Source organism: Echeneis naucrates, chromosome 17 (assembly GCF_900963305.1).
Source record: "Echeneis naucrates chromosome 17, fEcheNa1.1, whole genome shotgun sequence".
Classification (NCBI taxonomy): Eukaryota; Metazoa; Chordata; class Actinopteri; order Carangiformes; family Echeneidae; genus Echeneis; species Echeneis naucrates.
Genome location: NC_042527.1, coordinates 7,738,127 through 7,762,685, shown reverse-complemented (window position 1 = coordinate 7,762,685; position 24,559 = coordinate 7,738,127). Strand labels below are relative to the sequence as shown.

The window sequence follows — 24,559 nt, the reverse complement described above, 5'->3', positions numbered from 1 at the left end:
TCTGTAGAGGGTCATGATGTCGTGACGTCACGGTGACGTCAGTGTTTGGATTAGGTTTTCATTTGACATGTCACGGTATTTTAAGCGGAACAATGTTTTCGCTCCTTTGAACAGCAATTATTCACGTGGACAGTCCAGATTCGGAGCAGTATATTCATCAAGGCAGTGGAATGGGGAGCTTGCATCAACGATTACTTCTTACGGAGCAAGCTGAGTCAGTCAAGTAGAGTTCACCAGCGGGAGGAAAACTGACTGCAGGACATCAACACCCCTGCAACAGAGCAGGAGGTACACCCAGCGTGCCACAGCCTACCAACGGGGCAAAAGCAATCAATAACGTGGCCAAAATCCTGTGAAAGTGGGAAACTGTGAACAAAGACCCTGGAAAACTTCTGGATAAACTTAAGGGGGCTGCTGCCATATGCACCGCTGTTGAATCCAAACTGCCGACCAAACTATTGAATTCAATCAAAGCTGCCCAAAAGGATCGGAGAAATCCCCTTGGATCTCACCAACGTCTTAGGCTCCATTCCGCACACACTGCTTTGGACTGCTTTCAGCTACTTCTCCCCCTCCTTGCAGGACGACTTAAATTGAAGTTTGCACTCTGCGATATCAGGTCTTGACACAGATATGTCCTGAAAAGTCCTTTCCCTTCTCCATACCCCACTCCACCTTTTTTTTTTTTTTTACGATACTGCTAACATGTTCCTCCCAAAGGGTGCTGTATTTCACAAAATTATCTAGATACACAGCTGCAAATGTTTCAATACCTGCTAGCACTTGGTTCATCAACCTCTGAAAGGTAGCAGGCAGGAGCCACATGGAGAGAATGCATTTACCTTTCCAGAGTTCCTGCAAAACCTGATGCTTCCACCCAGGACAACAGGATTGCACCCATTCACCCTCAGCTCATAACTGAATTTCCCTCCTTCAACACTGGCACTAACTTCTATGGGATGCAATTCATTCTCTGCCTGACAGGGGTGCTGTCCTTTGGGCAAATGTCATGAAGATTACATCTGGTACATCCGGTAGCTTCTCTGTGAGAACATAAAAAGGGGTTATTTGACGGGCATTCACTGGATTGACCAACACACAGTACAATTTGAAAGTCAAAGTCAGTATGGATATGAGACAGAAAATCATAGATTTACATAAGTGTGGAATGTCTCTTGGAGCCATTTATAAACAACTTCAGATCATCACTAGAAGATAATATTGGGAGATGTAGCCACTTTACAAAGGTCTGCAAGAAGACCTAAACTCTCACGCTCAGCTAAGAGGAAATTTTGTCCAGAACAATCCAAGAACATCCAAGACACAGGCCTACCATGCACTGGAAGCTGACGGACCATTTCCACCCTTGCAGGCTTAGCCCATGCTCTTCTGGACTGTGTGGCTTGTGCCTCAGCTCTTGGACCCTCTCTCTCCTCTCTAAACACTCGGCCCAGCCTCATATAAGATGGTTTACCTTCAACTATAGCTACAGTCTGTGTCCAAATAAAAGCACAACCTAACAAAAAGATGATCTTGTACAAGCTTTATAAGTCAGTGTTTTGTTTGGTTTTAACATTCAGAGAGAAATAATTCAGAAACTCCTCAGTTGAACTACAATGTTGACAGATGTACCTGGCCTTTCTTTGAGAATTCTTCACTCTTTAACATGGTTGGTTTGCAGGTAGTGGAACAAGTTGGTCGTTGCCTATAGCCATCTTTTGAACCATGCTGGAAAAGTAGACCCACTAGATCATCCAAGGAGGAGGTATTTGTGGGGGCCCTATAACATGCTGCTTGCATCCAGCCAAGGCGGAGTTTGTTTTTTGAGACAAAGTAATTAAAATACCTCATAATGCCAATTTGCAGGTTGTTAGAACAACATTCACAACACTATTGCAGACGATATATATTGCCCGTCCCTAATTAGCCCTCTGTGGCATGGTGTTGCTCTCAAGCAACAAACCACTATTTTGGCCCACACAGTGCCCCTTTAATTTTTTTTAAGTAAAACATCACATTAAAAGTCTGATAAGTCTGTGACCAATGGAATTTGAGCTGGGTGTGGCTTCGACCTTTCATCTTGGGGTGATACAGTCCTTTTTGGGACCACAGCTGACTTGGACACACTGCTAGCAGAAGGTAAGATAAATTTAACTTTTTAACATGTTTAAATTTAAATAACTTTGTATAAATAATATCTGTGATGTGCATGAATAAGTGAATAAGTAAAAGCATATTTGATTGAGTAAAGACACTTTTTGTCTTCATTTATATACTAAAATGGCAGTTTTTCATTCGTTGCCTCGGGGCAACATTGTGCAGTTACACCACTTTGGTGTGAACTATAACATGCTCATGGATGGAGATGTGTAGGGATGTATAGTTATCATCATAATCATTTTTTTTTGCTGTACTATCTACTATTACTAACAGGAAATGGATGCACAAACATTTTATGGGTGTAAGGAACATGATCAAGCGGTTAGGCTCATTCCTTCCGACAGGGAGGATAGTGAGGAAGAGTGGACTCCAGAATCAGGTTTGAGGGAGAGCTAGGAGATCAGGGTTCAGTCAGTAGAGTAACATACTGTATGGAATGAACATGTATATGCGTGTTTGTGTATGTGTGACTGTGCTTTGTAAAAAAGAGAAACACAGAGTCATTCAGTACCCCACAGGAACACACATTCAGAAAAAAAATATACACACACTGCAGCTAATCTCTAATGCACTAATTGATAAACCATTTGTGGCTGTTTGTTGAATTAAAACTTCTAATGTATTTATTGCTTGTTTGTTCCTCATTTCACTTATTAAATAATTTAAAAAACCTTGGCGTTTTAGTACCTTGATAGCATCTTGTTGCCCTGAGGCAACAAACCAACATCTGGTGGGGGGGCACAATTTCTGATTTCTATATGATTTCTATATTATAAGGACCCCCCCAAGCTCCCAAAACTAGAGTGAAATATTTTTTTCCTCATAAAATGAAAATTCATGCCATTGAGTGTTAGGATTTATTTCAATTGTTAGCTGTGTTTACCACAATCATACATTCTTGTTTCAGTCATTGGGTTCTGTAAAACTGTTCTGTCCTTATAAATATAACAATGTATAGGCATGAAAAAATGCACTTGTGAGGAGTAATATCTGATCTTATCTTTATTTTGAGGCGCGTTGAGTACTTTGCCCAGCTCTGCCCACACTTCTAGTTTCAGGGGAAATAACAGCCCCATGTTAGATCACTGTCATCATTAACTTAAGTTTAGAGATCAAAGGATTTTATAGGGTTAGATTTAGATAAAGCAAGTCAAAGTTGTTTTATTATCTAAGTTCACATTAAAAATTAGGTTGAACCATTTCCTTCCAGTCATAAACCATGAACTCCACAACCTCATTATTAAAAGGGGCAAACAGCTTTTACTTTTGATGACATTCGACCTAATTTAACACAAAACACTCATATGCATGCCCTACAATATAACATCCCATATTCATTATCCAGTGGTTACTGAGAATAATTTTTCAATACTTACTTTTTAAAAAGAAATAAGATCAGAGGCCTGGAAACTTTAAAGATACCAAATTGACATTTATTTTATCTTTATACATTTGTGTTCAAACAAACAGCATTTTGCTTAAAAAATTACAATCAATATTTCATACTGACTTGTCACACACAGATGTATTGTAAAACAAAAGCAAAATTAGGAATGCACACAAGTGTTAAAATTCAATATTTAAAGACCAACATCCCTTTGCGAACCCTCTAGTTTGCATTACAATTCAAAATTGTGTCTATCTACTTGATTTTGAGCCCAACAATATGGGCAAAGATGGTGACTCTGTAGTTGGCTTTAGCGCACATGAGAAGCCCAATACTTTAGATAAAAGTTCCAAACCACAAAAAGCTGACCAACAAAGAGATATGCCTTTCATATATGTACATACACACACACATATATAAAGTCTCTGCTGTGTAAAATATTTCAGTCCTGAGGGTTGAAAAGGCAAAATAGCTCTCAGCTCAGTGTGATCCCATTGTCCTCCATTCACTGTGCTCTGTTACGTAGAGAACTCACATGGATGTTCCTTCAGTGGAAGCAGTTCTTAAACCGCTGTGCTTTTGGTCCCAATGTGTGGCCGTGCAAACTCCACAAAGTCATCAATAAGGACAGGCCACGCTCCTGTTGAACAGACAATCAAAACAAGCTGACTCCACCATAAATGAAAACATTTTTTGGGGTAACAGTGACTTTGCAATGTTTGGTAGATCATTCGTGAAGATTGAAAGGGAACAACTTTAAGATGATGCTGCGAGAACTGTACAAACCTTCCTCATCATAATTTGACATGTCATCTGTGATCATTGTGCTGAAGTCTAGTAAGAGGTTCCAAGTGTCCTTAGGAATTGATCGTTTGTGGTGCTCCTGCAAACGTTATAGAGCAAAGCAAACAAATGAGAAGCATGAATACTTGCATTTTAGACGAGCCTCGAATGGGGTTTTTAAACTTACAACTAAAAATTTGTTCCACAAGTCCAAGAACTTGAACCTTCCAGCCAGTACTAAATTCCAATATGCAATTGCCATTTCTAAATCTGTAAGAAAATAAGAAATGGGCAAGTACATATCATTAAAAAAATAAATCAATCAAAGAAACACATCAAGACATCAAAATACATCAAGAGACTTACCCAAGCCTTTCTGGCCAGGATTCTTTGCAAAATTAAATGTAAACTGGTAAAAGTCTTTAAATTTTCCTTGGTCCCTTAACTCTTGCTCCATCTTTGGCAGCTGAGCTTTTAACTTCTCTATACTGTCACACCTGAAAACATAAAGTAAAGTTTGTTTTCCAAATTAACACAAGTAGAAATGAACAAAAAAAAAACAAACAAACAAACGGTTATAGAGACTGCATTGTTAAATTAATACACACATTGACATGTAATTTTTTCCCTGATTTGATTAACAACGTAGTAGCATTTTAGATGTATGTATCATATGTCTCTCATGACTGACTGATTTTCTACAAAAACAACATATAGTAAGTTAAGTCATTCACTTTGTTTTAATGTTTAAGTTCACTTCACAGAAGCAAGAGGAGCAGTTTCAGGGGAGAAGAAGAGATATGTGTATTTAGTTTTTCTACATTCTCACCCCTGTTCAGCCATGCCATCCATGAACTCCTGTTTTGAGAACTCGCACTGGGTAGCTGCCCTGAACTTCCAGGCTATGAGGAGGACACTTATACTAGCAGGATCCAATCCCAGGTCATCACAGAACTGCTGGATCCCATCGATGCCAATCTTGTTGTCATCGTGAGGATCTAGGGGTAGGTAATATTGTGAAGGGTGACTATTAATTCAGAGCAAAATTACAATGTGTTTTAAGTGAAGAACACTTCCATACCTCTGTATCTGTTGTACAGCTGCTCAAGCTTCTTCTTGTCTAAGGCCCCCTTTAGATTTGGAACATAGAGCTCTGGATTCTGGAAAAACTTATCTGTAGCAACATCTAGTTTCCAGTCATTCTGTGACAGACAGGTCAGCGCAGTCTTCTCATTAGATTGTGTGAAAATCATGAACTGGCGAACTTTATCCTTCTGTGAGGACTTCAGCTTGTTCTGTACATACACAAGTAAAAAACATCGTTTAACGACAATGCTGTTGCAAAAATAAACCACCTTTTAGACCACAGTAAAGATCATTAAACAAAAGCAAATGAAAACATTTTTTCCTACAACTACATTTTTCAGTTGACTATGAACGTAACCACGAATAGAGAGCTAGTTGTTCACACAAACAATGAAACAATGTAAGACACATTTAAATGAAACCAATAAGAGAAGTATCAAGAACGATCCTGACAGCAGTAACCGATTTAAGTGTTAGCCGACTTTCCACTTAAGATAACAGTGAAGCTGAAGTATTCTAGTAATCTAGTCTGAAATCATGTCGGGCGACCACGTTAAAGTTCACTTTATTTCAGAATAAGTAATTGTTTGTAAAAATGATAGCAATCTTGGCTAGCTAATGAGGCTAGCTGATTACTCTACCCGTGAGCTAGTTGGCTAATGCTAACGAAGAGAGCCACATTTGTGCTCATTAAAAAAAAGGTAATACATGGTCATTACGGCACTCCTTTTTATTTTATTAATACTCTCAAACTGACGTGTTGTATATGTGAGTCATGTGCGCGTGTACATCACTACAACAGAATAAAAGAGTAATTTCTTACCATGTTTGTCTTCGCCCGACTCCCTCTCCTCCCATCCAGCTGGCTAACGCGTGTAAAGTTTATACGAGCCACATTAAAACCTTTTCCGGTTTACGTTTCAATGTTCAAAATAAAAGTAAGACAATCAATCCTTATTTTATCACACCATACCCAACAGATGAAAACCTACCCTTTCTATAAATCACATAGCTTGTGGCTGTCGTGTATTGTAATAAACTGTCAAAGTATTACATTTTCAAATGCATATTTAAAAAAACGGCCCGTTCTTTGTGTTTTATTTTGAAGCATATATGTGGGAAGTGGCTGCAGATGTTATGCATATAGCTGATCCTTCCGTGTCCGGCTCCTCAGACATCGCTCTGGATGTTCCGAGCTGCCATCGAAAGACTGCAGAACAAATGGAAGTCATACAGACACAGATTTGTGCCTTGGGTTGTATTAAACCTGTTTAAGAACGAGAAAACTCTGCGGCAGGTGACGGAGCGGGCCAAAGACAAGCTGGTCGCAGATGAGGAGGTTTCACGGAGCTTGGTGAAGCTCTTCGGTGTCCTGCTGAGGAGTCACGGAGTTGATCATGGGGGACTCCGAGCAGCCAGGGCTCACTCCCCGAAGCTCACAACAAGAGAGGAGGAGCAGTATGGCGGAGATCCGGCATGTGGCCATAATGCCATGTTGCAGACTCTGGGATTCTGCATTGACCGGCAGCCCAGCACTTTGCCCTTTGCAGGAACTGGGGTGTTTGTCACCAAAGGATTTGTACCCAAAGGATCAACAGTTGCCATGTACCCTGGAACAGTCTATCAAGCACATGAGCCTATTCTTCTCCAGTCCATCAGAAATTCTTTTGTATTCAGGTGTATTGATGGCGTCTTGATTGATGGAAGTGACAAAGGCATCTCCAAAATGCTGTTCAAGTCATGCAGTGGCAGGGACAGACTTGGGCCCTTCATGATGAGTGACACCAGCTGGCTGACAGCTGCTCCACAAAACCCACTTGCTGTGGGTCAGTATGTGAACAACTGCTCCAATGAGTTTCCCGCAAACGTGTGCTACCAAGAATATGATGTACCACACAAGTTTCCCATTGAGCTACGCCAATATCTCCCTAATGTCAACTATAGCCACGACTCACAGAGGCCTCTCCGTTGTGTTGTCCTTGTTTCACTTAGAGATATTGTGGCAGGGGAGGAACTGTTCTCCAACTACTACACTATTGTGCACTAGAATAAAGTACACTCCATATTTTTGCTTCTGTCTCAGAGCCAAAGAAAAATTATGTTTAAAATTTTCAAGACAGTCTCTCTTTCCGCTATGTAATACTTATTATGGAGCAAAAGATGCAAAATGTGTCTTCTATTGTTTGTTGTAATATACAACAAAACAAATTGCGTTTTTAGTTTAAAGGATAATACAGGAATTCCATGAGATTAAAATTGTATTAAATGTCCCTGAATTAAAAATAAGTTGTATGCAGAACACAAATTTTCTTGTGATTTATTAACTTAAAAATGTGTACAGTATGCTGTGAAAAAGGAAACCAATTATGTAGGCGAGCTTCATTTAAACACTGGATGAAGGTGTTGCATTTGCACCATCTAATGATCCTATTCAAGTAAAGTACTTTTACCTGAAAATTACAGTCATTTAAAAACAAGGCCATAATGGAAGATTGCATAATAACTCAGAGTTCAATCACAAGCTCTCTTAAATTACCCTAATTTTGATACCAAAGGAATCCACTCCCAAAATCTGTAGATGTGATACCACACACTGTTTAGGGAGTTGAAAGAAGTCCAGAGGAAACACTTCATATAAAACAGTGATCAAATGTTGGGGGTTGATGTTGGTTTCAATAATAGGGTACAGAAACTGTTTGAGTTAACTGACTGCAGTGGCCTTAGTTCAATTCTTAACATGAATGAACAAGATTCTATAACTCGTCAAAAAATTAATTGCATGATGCTTGCTTGTTGGTTTTTTTTCCATGTGTGTTAGATCTCTGTAAAAAATCGAGTCTGTCAGAGGACTGGAAAAAAGGGGAAATTATAAAACTTTGATTTGGAGTTACTCCTGTAGAACCTGTGCTCACATTTTGCTGCAAAAGCAGAGAATTGAGAAACGAATCAATATTATGAAGGGTTTGTCCATCCAGTCGGTGTTTATGATGCACAAAGAACATTTTTATTTATTTATTTATTTTGCTTTTGGCTTTGCTCAATACACCCATGACTTAAATGCTGGAGGGATTTTTTTCTATGACCTACTGCACATCTTCCCATTTGCCAATTTTATTCTAAATGTCTTACACAGATTTTTATTCATTCACTCCTCCTGGGTCGGCCTTACACGAACCCATTTCCAAAAATGTTGCACAACCTTGTCAGGCCGAGTTTTGACCTGTCAGGGACACTGTAGAAGCCCAAGGAGCAGTCATTACTGCAATATCCTTCCGCGGAGAAATATAGTCTAAAACATGTTTTAAAGATTTTATCGGGTATTAATAGTCTCTCTTATAAAAGATAGACATTTAATAAAATTTCGTGTTATCTAAACAATAATCCAGTCATATTTAACTTCAATGTGAAAGAAAATCAGCACCGAGTTCATCATTGAAAATAGTCCGGCCGCATAAAGGCAGTTGGCATCGCCATCAGCGATCTTTCCAGTCGCATGCTGAAGTTGTGAACGGATCATGTCTAGCGATTCTGCTGATTACAACAGGTAAAATGCCACATTTTGATTTTTTTTCAAGCAACACACAATATTTAAGTGTAAATAAGCTATATACGATAGTTTATACTCCGTATGTTGAGGAATTCCGTTTTTTTTTTGGTCGTTAGGGCCTAACCGCTTTCGGGGCGATGTGGTTGCTAACAATTAGCTCAGAAACGTTAGCTGCCCAGCTACACCGCAGTATAAAATTGCCGTTACAAGCCATCGGGCTTTAAAATGGCTTCTCTGGGCAGTCGTTAGTGTACAACGCAGGTGACTCGTTACTGATTTACGAAATAAATGCGGCTTTCGTGTTGAGTGACGGTTTTGGTCCAAAGACCCGTAAGGATGGAGAAGAGCTCGGCCTAACTCTCAGGCATCAGGAGCCACCGTTGGCAGAGCAGGCCCAACTGGCCGACATATTGGCTAACCGGGAGAGAAGCGGAGCTCCATGTTGAGACCTGCCTAGCGCGTACGGATGTGTCTACATCGTTTTAATTACTCGAGCTAGCAAAACCACAGTAGGTGTGTGAGTCGGCCTGGATCCTTCCCGAGGTTACATAACCGACGATTTTTTTGTGAGGGGCAGCTCGTGGAATTTGACACGTGCGCTCCGCGAAGCTCCGGGCTGTAAGGAGATACGCTGGGCGTGACCCGGACCACCGTGGACCCGCTCCCTGCACATCTGACGTAGCTTTATGATCTCATTACCCGGAATTTCTGCCAAATATGAGGGCCTAACCTGTGATGACAAATCCTGATTTCAGCCTTCCCACTGCAGGACACGTGGTAGAATTCACTTAGTTATTCTTTACAGCGTCATGAAATCCAAGACTCATCCTTTGTCATGGGTATATCGTAGTTAAATCTTAAATGACATTCTGACCCATTGTCTTTTTATTCCTTTATGGAACAGCTCAAGAGATAGAGACCATGGGGGGCCAGATGGAATGGAGCCTGATGGTGTCATCGAGGTAGGAATTTGATCCATAAGCGCACAGTGAGAAATGGTCATATTGAATTTATTTACTGAACTCACAAGCTGTCTTTTTGTGTTTCCCTCCCCAGAGCAATTGGAACGAAATCACGGACAATTTTGATGACATGAACCTGAAGGAGACTCTTCTCAGGGGAATATATGCGTATGGTTTTGAAAAACCATCTGCCATTCAACAGAGGGCAATCATTCCTTGCATCAAAGGTAAAGCAACTAAATTTACACAGAAGTGGATCATTTATGATTGAGTGAAATGATGCTTAACCATCTTTCGGGACTTACCCATTAATGGGGATATCTTTTTTCTCACTGATCACTCAATGCTGTGTAAATTGAGATGTTAAACATCTGAAATGTTATGAGCTAACTTCATTGAGCCAGCCTTTAGTTGATTATATTATAAGATTGCTTGGAGACATACTTTTGAAACTTGAATTTCTCAATTATTGATACATATTGTCTTGATGTCTTGTATTTTGGATAATAATCTTTGTCCCCTTGCCATTAGGCTATGATGTCATTGCCCAAGCCCAGTCAGGCACCGGCAAGACCGCCACGTTTGCCATCTCTATCTTGCAGCAGCTGGACATAGAGCAGAAGGAGACTCAGGCTCTGGTGTTGGCTCCAACCAGAGAGCTGGCTCAGCAGGTATGCTGTTCCTGAGGTCACGATAACCTCATCAGTGTCTCAGACCTAGGCAGCATATTGAGGACACTGATACAAGTGCTAAGGTACCTTTCTTCAAAATTTTCTCAATTTGAAGTATTCTCTTATGATTGGTGCAGTCTCTGTCCATGGCTGCATTGGTCTAAAAGGTGATCCGACTTCATTGATCTTGTGCTTTGGTTTGCTGTGGAAAACTGGGTGATGTGATGGCATACCATCTTTCGGGACTGACTCTTGAAATGGAGAGTTCCTTTTGTTTTACTGATCACTTGAGTTTCTCTACACATCTGCATGTGTATGTCCTTCATTGTAATATGTTCCACATTATGCTGAATTGGTGTTTTGGTTTTTGTCTCTCCCCCCCCCCCTTCTGATTAGATCCAGAAAGTAATTTTGGCTCTGGGTGACTACATGGGGGCAACTTGCCATGCCTGCATTGGAGGGACAAATCTCCGTAGCGAAATACAGAAGCTCCAGGCTGAAGCCCCTCACATAGTGGTGGGAACACCAGGACGTGTATATGACATGCTCAACAGGAGGCATCTCTGTAAGTACAAAGGTCCTGTTAAGCTGCAAAGTGTTTTTGTTTTTTTTTTTTTTTTTTTGAGGTGACATCTTACCCTGCATTTCCTCTGTAGCTCCAAAGTGGATCAAGATGTTTGTGCTGGATGAAGCTGATGAGATGTTGAGTCGAGGTTTCAAAGACCAGATCTATGAGATCTTCCAGAAACTGAGCACAAACATTCAAGTAAGTTTCTTTTAGATACTTGCACAACATGCCCAGTTCAACAGTGAACTTGGATTCTCTTCTGCATTAACAGATGTCTGCTATAATTGTGTGATCCAGATTTTATCTGTTTCATGCAATAATGCTAGCAGATCACTGCGCGGAAGGAGAGTAATGTGCACTGTACTGAAAATGAGATGTGGCCGAACCTCTTTCTTAATGTTCATTGGCTTCTTTCTCAAGGCACAGTGCCACAGTCAAGCCCACATTTAAGTGTTTCTTAAAACTGTCCCTCCTGACTTGGAGATGGGCCTTGAAACTCTGCGATCAGTGATAACATTTTAATGCGTTTTCTTCAGGTTGTCCTGCTGTCTGCCACCATGCCAGCAGATGTGTTGGAAGTGACCAAGAAATTCATGCGCGATCCCATTCGCATTCTGGTGAAGAAGGAAGAGCTTACCCTTGAGGGTATTAAGCAGTTCTACATAAATGTTGAACGAGAGGTAGGTTCTCACTAGTAGGGTGTTTTTAAGTACAATTTTAGCAAATCAGTTTTTTCAGATATTCTCATGCTTTTATATGGATTTCTTCTTTCTAAAGCACCCTGCTAAAACTACAGGAGTCAAGCCTTTGAGGCATAGCTCGTGTGGTCATGTAAGCATGGGTACACAAGAGAAGGAGATTAAAAGCATAGCATTGGAAATGAGGCTTGGAGGGACCTCTTTCTTAATGTCCAGTGTCCTTTGTCTCGAGATCCTGTGTTACATTGTCAGTTGCTACCTTTTATTTGTCAAACTTGTTTTGTTCAGTTGAGTGTATAACTTCTTGTTTTTCACTGATGCCTCTAGGAATGGAAGCTGGACACCCTGTGTGATCTGTATGAAACACTCACCATCACCCAGGCTGTCATCTTTCTCAACACAAGGAGAAAAGTCGACTGGCTGACTGAGAAGATGCATGCTAGAGACTTTACAGTCTCTGCCTTGGTACAATCTGTTCTCTTCCTGCTTTTCTGACACTTGCATTAAAACAATATACCACTTGCTTGCTCCTATTTTTCTGACTAAAATCATTTTGTTCACAGCATGGTGATATGGACCAGAAGGAGCGTGATGTCATTATGAGGGAGTTTAGGTCTGGCTCCAGCAGGGTGTTGATCACAACCGATCTTCTGGTAAGTATGAGTTGCAATGATCAGTTGTGAAGTGGAAACCCAAAATGTTCTTTATCCTGCAGCAGTCCTCCAATGACCAAGCAGTCGAAACTTTTGGGAGATCAGGGCTTGTGCTCCACAATGGATTCTTTTTACATAGGAATCTGTTACTTATACATGAGCGACATTCACATTTGCAAAGCATTTTAACTGTAATTTTTGTAGACTTCAATATAACTGACCAACTTTATTGCAGGCTCGTGGGATTGACGTCCAGCAGGTTTCCCTGGTCATTAACTACGACCTTCCTACGAACCGGGAGAACTACATTCATAGGTAAGACAACCACATTTTGGACAAGAAATGAGCACAGTGGTCTCCTGTGCAAATTTAACCTCTTTGTTCCTCTCCAGAATTGGTCGAGGTGGCCGTTTTGGCAGAAAAGGAGTTGCTATCAACTTTGTCACTGAGGAGGACAAGAGGATTCTTCGAGACATCGAGACATTTTACAATACAACAGTGGAGGAGATGCCTATGAATGTGGCTGACCTGATTTGAGCCCTGAGGTGTTGTTTTTTTGTTCTTTCTTTTTTGTTAACGCAGTGATAGCGATCGTCCACTTGCATTGTGCTTATTATTCGAGGGGGAAAAAAACTTCTCAATGCTAAACCTTGGATCAGAATTTTGGTATGTGTTAAAAGCGAGGTGACTTCTATGGTGGTCCCTCTCGGACAGTTGTAGATTCTAACCTTGACTGCCAGCGGGTTGGAGCTGCAAAGCCATGGGGTCTGTAAAAATTAAGGTCCTTATCAGGTATTTCTTTCCATGTTCAATTAAGATGCGTGTATTCGATGTTCTCCACCATTTAGTAACTTACTTGTGGACTAAAAGGTATAAGTGCTGTATAAAGTCTGCAAATTATGTTATGCTAACATATGTGCGATGTATTGTGGGCCTGCTCAATAGAGGCACTTGTCATACTGTAGATTCACTTGCTTTTTGTTATCTTTTGTGAATGTGTTAATTTAAATGTATCATATTTTTTATCCCACTTGCTCTATCAGAATTCCTCACTGGTTGGCCATATTTCGCTGACGTGGTTTTACCCTTACCAGAGTATATTGCTATTTCCCTCCCCTTGACTACTTTTCAGATTTCCTCCTCCCCAAAATTGTATGAATGTCTTAATAAACAAATTGCTGTAAGTAAACTTGTCTTTTTTTTGTCGTGCTATACTAGCATAGTTGCTGTAGGTATAGTTTTCTGCTCCTCACAGAGCTGGGGCCAAAGCTTGAGTTACCTTGCTGATGATCTGCTGGCGCTCAGGCAGGCAGGATCCAGCGCCTCAGCACCACCTACTGTTAAAGAGTTCCTCCAAACCACCAACAAAAGTGAATACATTTAACATCTTTCTGCATTCACGAATGTGGGAACTTTGCTCCTTTTAACAACTTTAACTTCTTTGCTCTCACTGCTCAGTAAATAGTAATACTGTTGAGGTTTTCAGTATAATGACAAAATAAGGGGGTTATATATGGACAGTATTACACACCATTAAATTGGATATTCCAGCAATTCTCACTTTATTAGAATATAAACATAATACAGGAAATGTGTATCTAGTATTAAAACATTTTTGGGAAGTATATAGTGTGATCTTACATCCAAGCAATTGCAGGAGTCTCTTAAAATATAAATGCATTGAAAGTGATTAAATTCTTGGTTTGTGTCAGACGTGCGCATGTCTGAATTTAACTCATCGCTGTTTGCTAATGTGTAAAATACATCACATCACATGAATGCATGATCTTGCTAAAGATCATGGAATTCACAACATCCCAATTATACATCTGCAAAAAACAAAACAAAACAAAACAAAAACATTTAAATGAAAATTATTGGATTGATATTATGAATCGACCAATCCAAGTTTGAAATGGGTCCCGTCATCAGCAATCTATCAGGGGAAATGTTGGAGCGGAACCTACTGGAAGTCTGTCCTGCCACTTCTGCCAGTGCTGGAAAATGCCCGTTTGGGAGTGGTTTAAATAATCCAAAGCACACTGCTAATGCAATGAAAGCATATTCAGAGGAAAACAGAGCAGATAAAACACCGAGAGCAATGAACTGAAGTGCGCAGAGTCCGGATCTGAATATTAAAGAGTCAGCACTGACTCACCTGTACGGACAGAAACAACAATACGATGAGTGAAAGCACACATTTGTCTGAACAGGATGTAAGAAGTTGTTCACTGACTTCAGTGAGTTATTGTAAACATGGGCGTTAGTCTAAAGAACATAAAAGTTCAAAAACTAGTGTGACATTGTAAACTGTTACTGTAATTTCCAGATTATAAGCCGCTTCTTTTTTCACACGATTCGAACCCTGCAGCTTAAACAACTATGCGGCTAATTTATGGATTTTTACGGGTAACGAGCTTCATGCCGCCAATACATTTAGCGTTACATCAGACCAATGAAATTACCAAACATGTCACCTTGGACCAATGAAAATCAACGCACCCACACTAAGTTCTTCAGATCAGTCATTTCTGGTGCGCTTCATGCACACACCCTCATCATGGAAGACACACGAAGCAATGCAAATGGTGCAGCTTTCAAGTTAAAGTCGATCGATCTGGAGAAAAGGTGAAATCTTTCTGTGTAACATCTTCCCTGCCATATGCCATCTCCTCCCATATTCCCGACACCTGCGGCCTACATATGTACAAAACTGTTTTTCTCTTTACATTTAGCGGGTAGCGTCTTATAGGTGCGCTCTATAGTCCAGAAATTACGGTAGTAAAAACAAACGTCACGCCAAGAAGCCACCTCTGTTATCTTATTTTTATCAGGCATCAACCAAACCAAACTAGTCCTTCGCAAGAAAGAAGGCATATTTACCAAAATGTCAAAACAGTTTCTTCAACCCACTCAATTTAGCTGTTTCCATCTGAACCTTGATGTGTTGCCAGATCAAGTATGCAGGTTTTGAATTGTAAACGGTGCACTTACAAGTCGTAATATTTTCATCTGTCCTTAAGCAGGTTTATTAAATTATGCAGACAGAAGTTACTTAATAACCTTATTGTGCACTCCAGAGAAAACCGTCTTCATCAACATGTAGTCTCGACACTCCTTCTCAAAAAGTGTCTTTAGCAGCTTGGCAAAGAGCAGCGCTCCTAACAGGCATTTCCCAAAGGACTTAATACCTGCAGTTGTTAATTCATTACCAGAAGCAGCCTGGCTGCCCCTCTAAATGAGCAAATACAGACCCGTATCAAATGTAGCCTTGATGAGTGAAATGAATGAAAAACCTGTTAAGGGTAACTTGTTGACATTGAATGGTCTTTTATAGAGTTTCCAATGAAGTTATCAACCCAGTCATGTTCTTTTTGAAGCCATACAGGAAATCTACAGCCAAACGACGGAAACACTTTCTTCCGTGCACAGTCTGGGTTTGGTTTAACCAGCCTGAGGTTGCATTTCACGAAACTCTGAGGAGACAGACCACTTCTGCATCCACAGTAGTTACATTTTACTATAGGCCAGAGTTACCATCTTTTCTGTGGGGCTAAGCTGTTACATTGATCAGGACAGTCTGACACATCTTTAGCATGCAAACTTTGCCAGTGCAATTATTTTGCCAAATGGCCTCTTGGGACTCCCTCTTGGGCACATCTGAATCCTTTGCGTGAATTATTCTTATGGTGGCGTTGCCATGGAAACGGGGCAGCTGTTTGGGCAGAACAGCTAATCCAGGCATCATCCCATTTCAGGGTGAGGTGCCATAAATAAACATATAGACAATTCACAGCCAGTTTTCCTTACACGGGAAAACAGTCATATGTTTGTTTATGTACCAAAACGTTTGACAGACATTCGGCCTGAACGCAGCAAATGATACACAACATGCTGTCAGTGGACACTGCAGGTGGACAGTGTCTTTTTTAATTAGAGCTGTAAAACACATAGTCACAAACACATCAGTACATCATCACACCGTCAATGATGTGGCCTGAAAACCTTAATAAGGCCTTGTTGCAATATAATCTGTTGTGGTCTGGCTCCGTTTCATTCAGTCACGAAGTTAAAAAAATTTGCCCTACTTTGGTTTGTGGCATTGATCTCATGTGTGTCAATCACTGACAGCTTTCACTGCTACCAGTGAGCCACATGCTTTGATGGACCAGACACTGTAGACTTTGCGCTCAATGCCGTGGTTATTTTTGGTTCCACATATCACATGTCAGAAGGAGAGCACCTCAAGCTAAAGCACAGGGGTGTCTTTGCACGCACATAAGTCCTTACGTTTATGAGCAGGCGTTTGGATTGTGGAGTGCTTTCAGGCAAGATGTTTGCACTTCCACTCTGTTGAGCCCAGTGTAGCAGCTCCACCCGCTCTGCCGCTCAGCAAACTGTTGCTATGGGGAGTGTTAGGGAAAGTTGATTTTACCACTAACTGTTGTGTTTCAACCAGATGGTTTTACAGGATGCAGTACAGAAAGTGATGTTGCTTCCAGGCAGAAATGTGTGTTTGAGCCGCAAAAGAAAATCTCTGTCTCAGTCTCTGGTAGCTGTTCTTTACAGCCCCCACACCTTCATTATGGCAGCGTTTTAATAAAATATATGTTGGTCATTTAATGCTCAATTTAACTTAACTTTTAAACACTATTATCAGTATCAGTTTGGAACAGCACTTTTTGTTTTGATGCTTCGCCTGGTATTTATCCTCAGAAATGAAGTGGCCAAGAACTTTTACATCTCCAAAGCTACAAACTGGGTCATACTCCTTTGCTGCATGTGAAAGAACGCATGCAAGCTTTTCACAGAAAGGGCAGTGCAGAAAATAATCTTCCACTCCACCAAGCTGAAGTGCCAATACGGCCATCGCTGTTGTGTTTAATCTGTGAAGATGTGCATGCTACACAAATCAACACAAACCACAACTTGTTCACACCTTTTTTTTTTTTTTAACACCCGGATGTATGAAACTGTTTGACTTTAATTTGTTGGAAAACAGTCGAAAAACAAAGAGCTTCTTATATTTCAGCCTAACGTGGGATAATGTAAATGTAATGTGGTAGATCATGAAGATCACAGTTTTGCAATACTTGTGTAATCATTCAACTTAAAAGTAATTCCTGAGCTGATGTTTCTTGACACACTGGCACATGACTGATAACTATTACTGTGACAACTTGTCAGAATAAAGTACTATGACAGTTTTTGAAAACGAACAATGTGGTTTTTATTTCATTAAAAAACATTTTTCTCAAACGTAATCACAAGAAAGAAAGAAAGAAAAAAAAAAACTCCTGGTAACAGTATCGTCAATTTAGAATACACACCTTGTTGCTCATCATTATTGCACAGGAGGTGTTGGTTAAGTCTTTCTTAAGATCCTTCTCTACTTCACTGTGAGGAATCTTGCACTTCATGACACAGATACATTTTTAGATCCTGCACATAACTGGCAACAACTGCCTCCCCTGAAAGTGTGTGCAAATGTACTTCTCTCTTCTGAGTCATCATTTTAGTAACTCAGACTTCCCTAAGCTGCCACATGTCATTTAAAAAAGCTTTTAAAAATTAGTTTTTATTCCAATCCGAGGCTGATAAAATGGGTTGTGCTAAAGAAAAAGATTTGGCCTGTAACAGCGTGTGAACAGTCAACACAGTCTCGTGTCAGTCCAAACCTTTGACACAGACAGGACTAAAGATTTTCGATGTGTTTGTGATCTCACACAAAAAGTAACAGAAGATAGCTCGTGTTTTCCTGACTCAGATCACGTTCTCAAGTCTTGAGACAGATATGGGTGTTCAACAAAAAAGAACTGAGGTAAAATTTGTAGTGATGATCCTCGTCTTGTCATGGTCACAGAATGACGTAGTTGTTTTTCCTTTCTGTTACACACTGACACACTCCAACCCTAAAAATACTACAAAAAGGCTGCCTTACAAGGATATGTGTTGAAATAGTAGGGTTTACAAAGGAGAACCATTTTCACAGCCGTGCAGTACAGCCTGCCCGTCAGTCCAGAGGTCCACTGTTTGACCTGCGGGTGTGTCGCTGCCTTCCACAGATCGTAGATGTCCTCCACGTGGCCGTGTGAGGTCATCATCTGGTCATAGATACACATGTGGTAAGGCGCTTTGCCCTCTCCTGCGAAATAGACATGCTCCTGTGGGGTCACACCAACGGCGTTGGCGCAGATGCCCATGAACACATCATCTATGTAAAGAGAGGCGTTCAGGGTCAGCGTCGCTTGATAGACTTTGTCTGCTACATCGCTGGAGACGACGTACCCGGCCCCAGCCGTGTAGTCAGGGTACGCCAACCACTGGTACATCTCAAAGGGCACGTAGTACTTGCTGTCTTTGCTGCGGATGGGCGGCGCCCCCCTGTGAACTCGACCGACCCAGAAGTGCGTGACTCCCCTGCTTCTCACATCCTGCAGATAGCCTACTAGGTTGGGCACGTGGACGAAGATGTCGTCATCGGCTGTCATGAAGAAGTGGGCATGTGCACAGCGGCTGTGCATCCAGTGGAACTGCAGGATTAGCTTTAGGGTCAGATTGTGGAAGGAGTCTAAGAAGTCCTGTTGAATCAAGTCCCCGTGGAGTCGGTCCTCCTGGATCAGCCTCTTCTGGAAGTTGATCCCTTCCCCCTTGCGTGCTGCTCCTAACGCGAACACCACTTTGACTGTTACTCCCAGTGTGTTTTGGATGTAGGTCTCGTTGCCCCAAGTCGATCTGACGGCCTTTCGCCTGTCAGTGTTCTCTGGGGACGTCTTTACAAACAGGAGGAGGAAGACATCCCTTCCAGCACACTTATCTGGGTGGTCGAGCAGGTAGGGGAAGTTGCTGAAGGTTCTTGCCTGCTCATGTGGGATGGTGAGGCTCTTGTTGATGTCAATGAAGCGGTTGACCAGGTAGCGGTAGGAGTACGACTTGACGTGGCTGACGACACTGTTGTCCAGCTGCTCCCAGCAAACCATCACCACCGACAGCACCAGGCAAGTAGTCATCAGCTGAACACATTGGCATCGTCGTGCCCTGCGAAATCTCAAAAACATCCTGGAAACTTGTCACCCCGTGGCAGTGGTCCCTCTCAAGTGGCTGATGATGACGATGATGATGCAGCTGGTGTGTCCGGTGGAGGCAATATGACGGAGGTGTTGGTGGTTGACAGTGTTGTTCCAGGGCCTCAGATCAGCACGTGGTGGGGCGTCCATGCTAGACTTTCCACATTCAGCAGGAGGCAGAAAAGGTGGCGGGAGTCACCGGGTCTGCTGGGAAGCATCCTCCGTCACAGCCTAATCATCCGCAGGCTCACAGACAGCTGGTAGATGGAGATTCATTGTACCTCCATGAATGTGTGTTCAGAGAAATCTGCCAAGAGAAAACACGTTTACAGACGTGAGGAGCTCATCGACTCTGCCTCCCTGAAGTGGAATTTAACGCATTTTTCTTGGAACTACAACACTGATAAATGTTTCCCTTTAAGTATGACAATGAGGTGTTCTGTTGTATGTTTAGTTGTTTACTTTTCTTTTACAGCCATTGGTGTACGTGCAACACCTCAAACCGAATGATTGAAATGACAGATGATTCTTTCAGCTAAACTTACATTAAACTGCAACAAAAAGAGAGGCACACTGACTGAGGAAGTGTGAATGTGGTTGCAAGCATAGATCGAATCTTCTCTTGAGGTTGGATTTTTTTCGTTGCAAATGGCAACAGTTTTGATTATTCTTTGTGCCACTGAGCACAGTGGCTGTGCAACGAGCATAGTGTTTGCTGAAAAGTCAAAAGTGGTGGGTGGGTTGATGGAGGGGCAGCGGGGTGGGGGAGGTGGGGGTACTGAATGCAAAAGTCTACACAGCAAATGTTGCAATACAAGCTGGTTCATAATAGAGGGGTTTAAGGTGCAGACCCGCTGAAATTGCTGAGAGTCATGGAAAGCATTTGGACACAATGGACAGTGTCAGAATAGCTGTGCACCACAATGATGGTACAAGAATAGCTTGCTTCCGCCTGGCCCTGTGCTGAAACCAGGGGAGGAGGGGTCATGATGGGCCCGGGGTCTGGGACTCCCGCTGCACCCTGAGAGCTTTTTAAACATCATGGGATGGCCTGTGCCTAATGGGGTCACTGGCTCATAAATTAATTTCTTTTCTCGCCTCGTCATTATGAGAAACTGTGCCTCACCTCTGGCTCACATCCGCTTTGCACCCTCACACAGAAACAGCTGTAGATGCCCAGCAGGCCAAGCCAAATTACTAACTTTAGATTTTGTCACAAAGGCATTCTATAAAAATTCTTGTTAGGAATTTGGCAGTTTTTTGTTGCTGTTGGTATTTTTTTTTTTTTTTTTTTTTTTGATCATTTCATAGATAAGTGCATACATAGGGAGATAAGGAGAAAGGCAGCTCAGACAAACTGTCAGAACACACATGGCCACAAAACTCACGTAGATATTTTATCATTTCCCCAAAGTGCTGACAAACCGTGCAGATGATCTGGTTGGTGCACTTTTCAATCTTACATGTTGGCGTTCACATCGGCAACTGTCCAACAAATACACTGTCTCCACAAAAGCTTCATCTATGCTGCTTTGGGGTTTGTTTGTTTGTTTGTTTTTTTTTTTCTTTTTTCTTTGTTTAAGTACAAAAAGTCTCATAACCCTGCATCATGGCAGAGTGGAGGCACAAAGTAAACCCGCACTATCTCTATATACGTGAGTCTGCAGACAGTGGACATGCTGTAGCACTGATCCTGCAGGAGAAGCTGAAATATACACACGAAAAAAAGTATTTTATAAGACAAGACCGTCCTGTTTGTTCAAAGGAAAAATTCAATGGCTGGCAAACAGGATCCCAGATTACAGCTTCCACAGAGACATGAGTGACACCGCCTGTGTGAACTGAGCCCACTTTAAAACACAAAAGCAGACTTTTGCTCACAGTGGCCCTGGTGCTGCGTGACGAAAGCTGAATGAGGGTTTAGTCCCTGTCAGGACCTGCTTACCGGACCTGTCTGGAGCTCCGGTGAAGAGATCCCGCCGCCGTCTCACAGTCCGGAAGATCAGGCCGCCGACCTCAGGCCGACTGTGCGGAAGGTGCCGGAGGCTCCTACCTGAGTGCAGCTCCTCCCCCGGCAGGCCCCGCCCCGCCCGCTCTGTGGGCGTGGCCTCGCCCTAAGTCATTTCGCAGATCAACTTCATGTAAATGCGTTTTTCTCATTTGGTGTCAATTCAGCCACGACGAACAGCCCATTACACCAGCTATCTTCCTCTTCTGAAAAACTCTCATATGTGTGTGTGTGCTGCCGTTTAGTCTCTATCCTCATCGGCAATCCAGCCTGCAGTCAAATATTTGCTAACTAACAACATTACTTCACAACCTGCAGCTGTATGTTTGATGTTAAATAAAACGTACCCTTTATTGTGTTTATTGGAGTTTGAGGGGTCAGCGTAAGACTTTGAAATGTTTAAGTAATTCAGAGTCTCAAATTCATAATAATATGAATAATATGAAATGATGATGATAATATGATAATATGAAATCAGGATTTCATATTATCTAAAAAATGCTGCACAAGTAACTTCTGTTTCATTCTTCTGTTAAATGGTTTGAACTTTGATGCAAAGGTCTTCCTGTTTTCACATTGACATTTGAATATCTCTGTTCAGTTGTTTTTGCAAAGATACAGTTTCCTTCACTGCTTTGTATGCTGTGGTGTGTTGGATCTTCCTCCGAAGCAGCCAGAGAATGGTTAAACACTACATCCCTTATATAATGTGTCGGAAAATAGAGACTAGCGATAAAAGAAAATACAAAATAAAGATCTGATGATCTACCTTCAGATCTGTTGAGTAGCTCAGTGTGTAAGAATGTACAAAAACACAAAAAGCAAACTGAAAACTGACTGAAAACCACTTATGTTGTTATTTGAACAGCAGCTTAAGATGCCCCCACCATTAATTGACTGAGTTAATTAGTTTGCACCAGGAAATGTTTTTAGAGTTCTTGTCCTATTTAATAGTCACTCCTTTTTTAGTTCCACCTGAAAGTGTCGCAGCCTGTAGATGGATGGACGGTGTCAATGACCTGACTGGGGGAAAAAAAAGTGTCATGAGTTCAAACATGTACAAGGTCCTACAGAGCACATGACCAATGCATTGTGGGATTTCTTTCAGGGCGAGTGTAAAAATCAGGATTACGTTCAGCTTCAGGTTACTTTATCCATCACTGAAGGTTGATTTGAATGTGTGGGCCTACACGCACACTCCGGGCTAAACAACTGTCTTCATCACAAAGGAGAAAATAAGTCAGATCAACTGTTATATTTGTTTGCGCTTCTGTGAGTGATTGACTTTGTCTCTCTATTGCAGACCTCAGCAACTGTGTTCCATTTCGTAAGGCAGCCATTTTGTGAGGCAGTATAGCCACATCCAAAGGCAAGAGGAAGTGATTAAAACCAAAGTGACGCATTGCCAAACTGCAAGTCAGACCGAGACACAACAGCACAGAAATGTCACACGCTATAGTTCAAGCATCTTCCAAAATGTTGAAATCCCCCTTTAGTACACAAGTGGCATACAAAGAATCTACGGAGAGAGCACACACACACATATATATATATATATATATATATATATATATATATATATATATATATATATATATATAAATATCCAGAGTGTGTGTGTGTGTGTTAATGTTGGGAATCAGTACACCTACATGCAAAGGCATTAGGAAGTGATGGAACTGAGTTATCATAGCGTCCATCTGCAACCAGTCTGACTACTCTGAAAATTATAAGGGTTAAGACACTAGTGCAATTTCTCTGGCATTGGTCACTGAAATCTCCATTTTCTTCATTCTGGTCTTTGAACCAAAGCTCACCATCTGCAGCTGTTCTGCCCTGATGTGACTGGCTGATTAAATAAGGCCAGGTGAAAATTAAAACCATCAAAACCACCCAGGCATCTCTGATTTAATGTTTGTAGGAATTTATTTAATATTTGGGAGCAGGACTAAACTGATTTTAGAAAAAAAAAAAAAAATAATTAAAAAAAAAATATATATATATATATATAAAGAGATTTATGAACAACTGTCTGGAGACATTTCTTTAAATTTAATATTTATCCACTTATCCAAATCCCTTACTTTGTTTAGGAACCTGCTTGATAGTATTAAAGTTGATCTATTTCCAACATGTCACAAAAAAAAAAAAAACAAAAAACCACAAACCCACACAGATTGGAGACCAGGGTCAGATAGGTTTGTCCTCATTGTTGGTCTCTGTGTGTGTGTGTGTGTGTATGTGTGACATTTCACAGCTTGTATCAGATAAACCGTGTGGAAATTATGAGCAAACACAATGTTATTATCAAAATAGATTTTATTCTAGACTTTGAGATCTGAGTGATATTACAACAGTCAGATCAGGATGCTGCAGACCAGCAACCATGTGAGTGAGAGAGAAAGAGAGTACAACGTAGGTGAGGGCAAAGACAACACAAAAAAATTTGCAAATTGGTATTTACATGTTCTTTGTTATAATACATCAAGAATTAAATCCAAATTTTATGTTTTTGTTCTTTTTGAGTATAGCTACAAATAAATCTGAATTACAAAAGTTTTGAGAGTACAAAACCTCCAAGGGCTCTCCAACATAGCAAAGATAGAATCAACATTAGTACTTTTGATAGGAACAAAAACTAGCAAACACACTTGAATGCAGTGTAAAAAGCTTATCATCTAAAAACAAACCATTATAAAATACCATTCCACTGTCATAGACATCATTTGAAATAGTGTCTTTGTGGTACAGATCAATCGCTGCTGACTGCAATAAAGCAAACTTCAAAATAGTCTTTAAATTCAGTACAAAATTTTCTTCAAACCAGTAACATTCTGAACAAAATCTCTGAAACGTCTGACGGTGTGTGTGTGCGTATGTGTGTGAGTGTGTGTAACAAGCTGTTAGATGTCAGTCATGGCTACGAGATGAAGCTGGCTTGGCTTTTCTTAACTCCAGGAGTCAGACAT

General features: G+C 41.1%; 4 protein-coding genes and 4 non-coding genes across 10 annotated transcripts; 6 read left to right on the top strand and 2 right to left on the bottom strand.

The window, feature by feature from the left end:
• Positions 1-3,560: 3,560 nt before the first annotated feature.
• dcun1d1 (DCN1, defective in cullin neddylation 1, domain containing 1 (S. cerevisiae)) lies at positions 3,561-6,295 on the bottom strand. Its single transcript, XM_029525086.1, has 7 exons — positions 6,240-6,295; positions 5,412-5,625; positions 5,160-5,328; positions 4,697-4,827; positions 4,518-4,600; positions 4,334-4,430; positions 3,561-4,187 (listed from the first exon to the last, which is right to left on the bottom strand). The coding sequence occupies exons 1-7, from the start codon at positions 6,240-6,242 to the stop codon at positions 4,111-4,113; spliced, it is 774 nt and encodes a 257-aa protein (XP_029380946.1). The 5' UTR covers positions 6,243-6,295; the 3' UTR covers positions 3,561-4,110.
• A 302-nt stretch (positions 6,296-6,597) lies between these two features.
• Positions 6,598-7,704, top strand: setd9 (SET domain containing 9). The gene has a single exon (XM_029525433.1). It carries the CDS (start codon positions 6,603-6,605, stop codon positions 7,461-7,463), a length of 861 nt encoding a protein of 286 aa, XP_029381293.1. The 5' UTR covers positions 6,598-6,602; the 3' UTR covers positions 7,464-7,704.
• Positions 7,705-8,883: 1,179 nt separating this feature from the next.
• eif4a2 (eukaryotic translation initiation factor 4A2) lies at positions 8,884-13,704 on the top strand. Of its 2 annotated transcripts, none has more exons than XM_029524428.1 (11): positions 8,884-8,960; positions 9,868-9,925; positions 10,020-10,152; positions 10,457-10,596; positions 10,993-11,161; positions 11,253-11,362; positions 11,701-11,844; positions 12,190-12,327; positions 12,426-12,515; positions 12,751-12,830; positions 12,908-13,704. In XM_029524428.1, exons 1-11 carry the CDS (start codon positions 8,932-8,934, stop codon positions 13,050-13,052), a joined length of 1,236 nt encoding a protein of 411 aa, XP_029380288.1. In that variant the 5' UTR covers positions 8,884-8,931; the 3' UTR covers positions 13,053-13,704. The 2 variants fall into 2 exon arrangements, with proteins under 2 accessions (XP_029380288.1, XP_029380289.1); XM_029524429.1 differs by having other exon boundaries at positions 8,932-8,960; positions 9,880-9,925.
• Positions 10,195-10,267, top strand: LOC115058408 (small nucleolar RNA SNORD2). The gene has a single exon (XR_003842078.1). It is a non-coding gene; the product is annotated as a small nucleolar RNA SNORD2 (small nucleolar RNA).
• Positions 10,811-10,885, top strand: LOC115058407 (small nucleolar RNA SNORD2). The gene has a single exon (XR_003842077.1). It is a non-coding gene; the product is annotated as a small nucleolar RNA SNORD2 (small nucleolar RNA).
• On the top strand, positions 11,419-11,600 carry LOC115058406 (small nucleolar RNA SNORA81). The gene has a single exon (XR_003842076.1). It is a non-coding gene; the product is annotated as a small nucleolar RNA SNORA81 (small nucleolar RNA).
• Positions 11,927-12,110, top strand: LOC115058404 (small nucleolar RNA SNORA81). The gene has a single exon (XR_003842075.1). It is a non-coding gene; the product is annotated as a small nucleolar RNA SNORA81 (small nucleolar RNA).
• A 3,805-nt stretch (positions 13,705-17,509) lies between the features above and the next one.
• Positions 17,510-21,625, bottom strand: b3gnt5b (UDP-GlcNAc:betaGal beta-1,3-N-acetylglucosaminyltransferase 5b). 2 transcript variants are annotated; one of them, XM_029524950.1, is made up of 2 exons: positions 21,528-21,625; positions 17,510-19,889 (listed from the first exon to the last, which is right to left on the bottom strand). In XM_029524950.1, exon 2 carries the CDS (start codon positions 19,571-19,573, stop codon positions 18,437-18,439), a length of 1,137 nt encoding a protein of 378 aa, XP_029380810.1. In that variant the 5' UTR covers positions 19,574-19,889; positions 21,528-21,625; the 3' UTR covers positions 17,510-18,436. The 2 variants fall into 2 exon arrangements, with proteins under 2 accessions (XP_029380810.1, XP_029380811.1); XM_029524951.1 differs by having other exon boundaries at positions 21,533-21,618.
• Between the last annotated feature and the right edge of the window lie 2,934 nt (positions 21,626-24,559).

Coding starts and splice junctions, on each gene's coding strand:
- dcun1d1 (XM_029525086.1), bottom strand. Junction 4,431..4,517: donor TGTGGAACAAATTTTTAGTT/GTAAGTTTAAAA, acceptor TAACGTTTGCAG/GAGCACCACAAACGATCAAT. Junction 4,188..4,333: donor GTCAAATTATGATGAGGAAG/GTTTGTACAGTT, acceptor TCTGTTCAACAG/GAGCGTGGCCTGTCCTTATT.
- setd9 (XM_029525433.1), top strand. CDS start 6,603: ATGTTCCGAGCTGCCATCGAAAGACTGCAGAACAAATGGAAGTCATAC.
- eif4a2 (XM_029524428.1), top strand. CDS start 8,932: ATGTCTAGCGATTCTGCTGATTACAACAG. Junction 10,153..10,456: donor AATCATTCCTTGCATCAAAG/GTAAAGCAACTA, acceptor CCTTGCCATTAG/GCTATGATGTCATTGCCCAA. Junction 10,597..10,992: donor CCAGAGAGCTGGCTCAGCAG/GTATGCTGTTCC, acceptor CCTTCTGATTAG/ATCCAGAAAGTAATTTTGGC.
- b3gnt5b (XM_029524950.1), bottom strand. CDS start 19,573: ATGTTTTTGAGATTTCGCAGGGCACGACGATGCCAATGTGTTCAGCTG.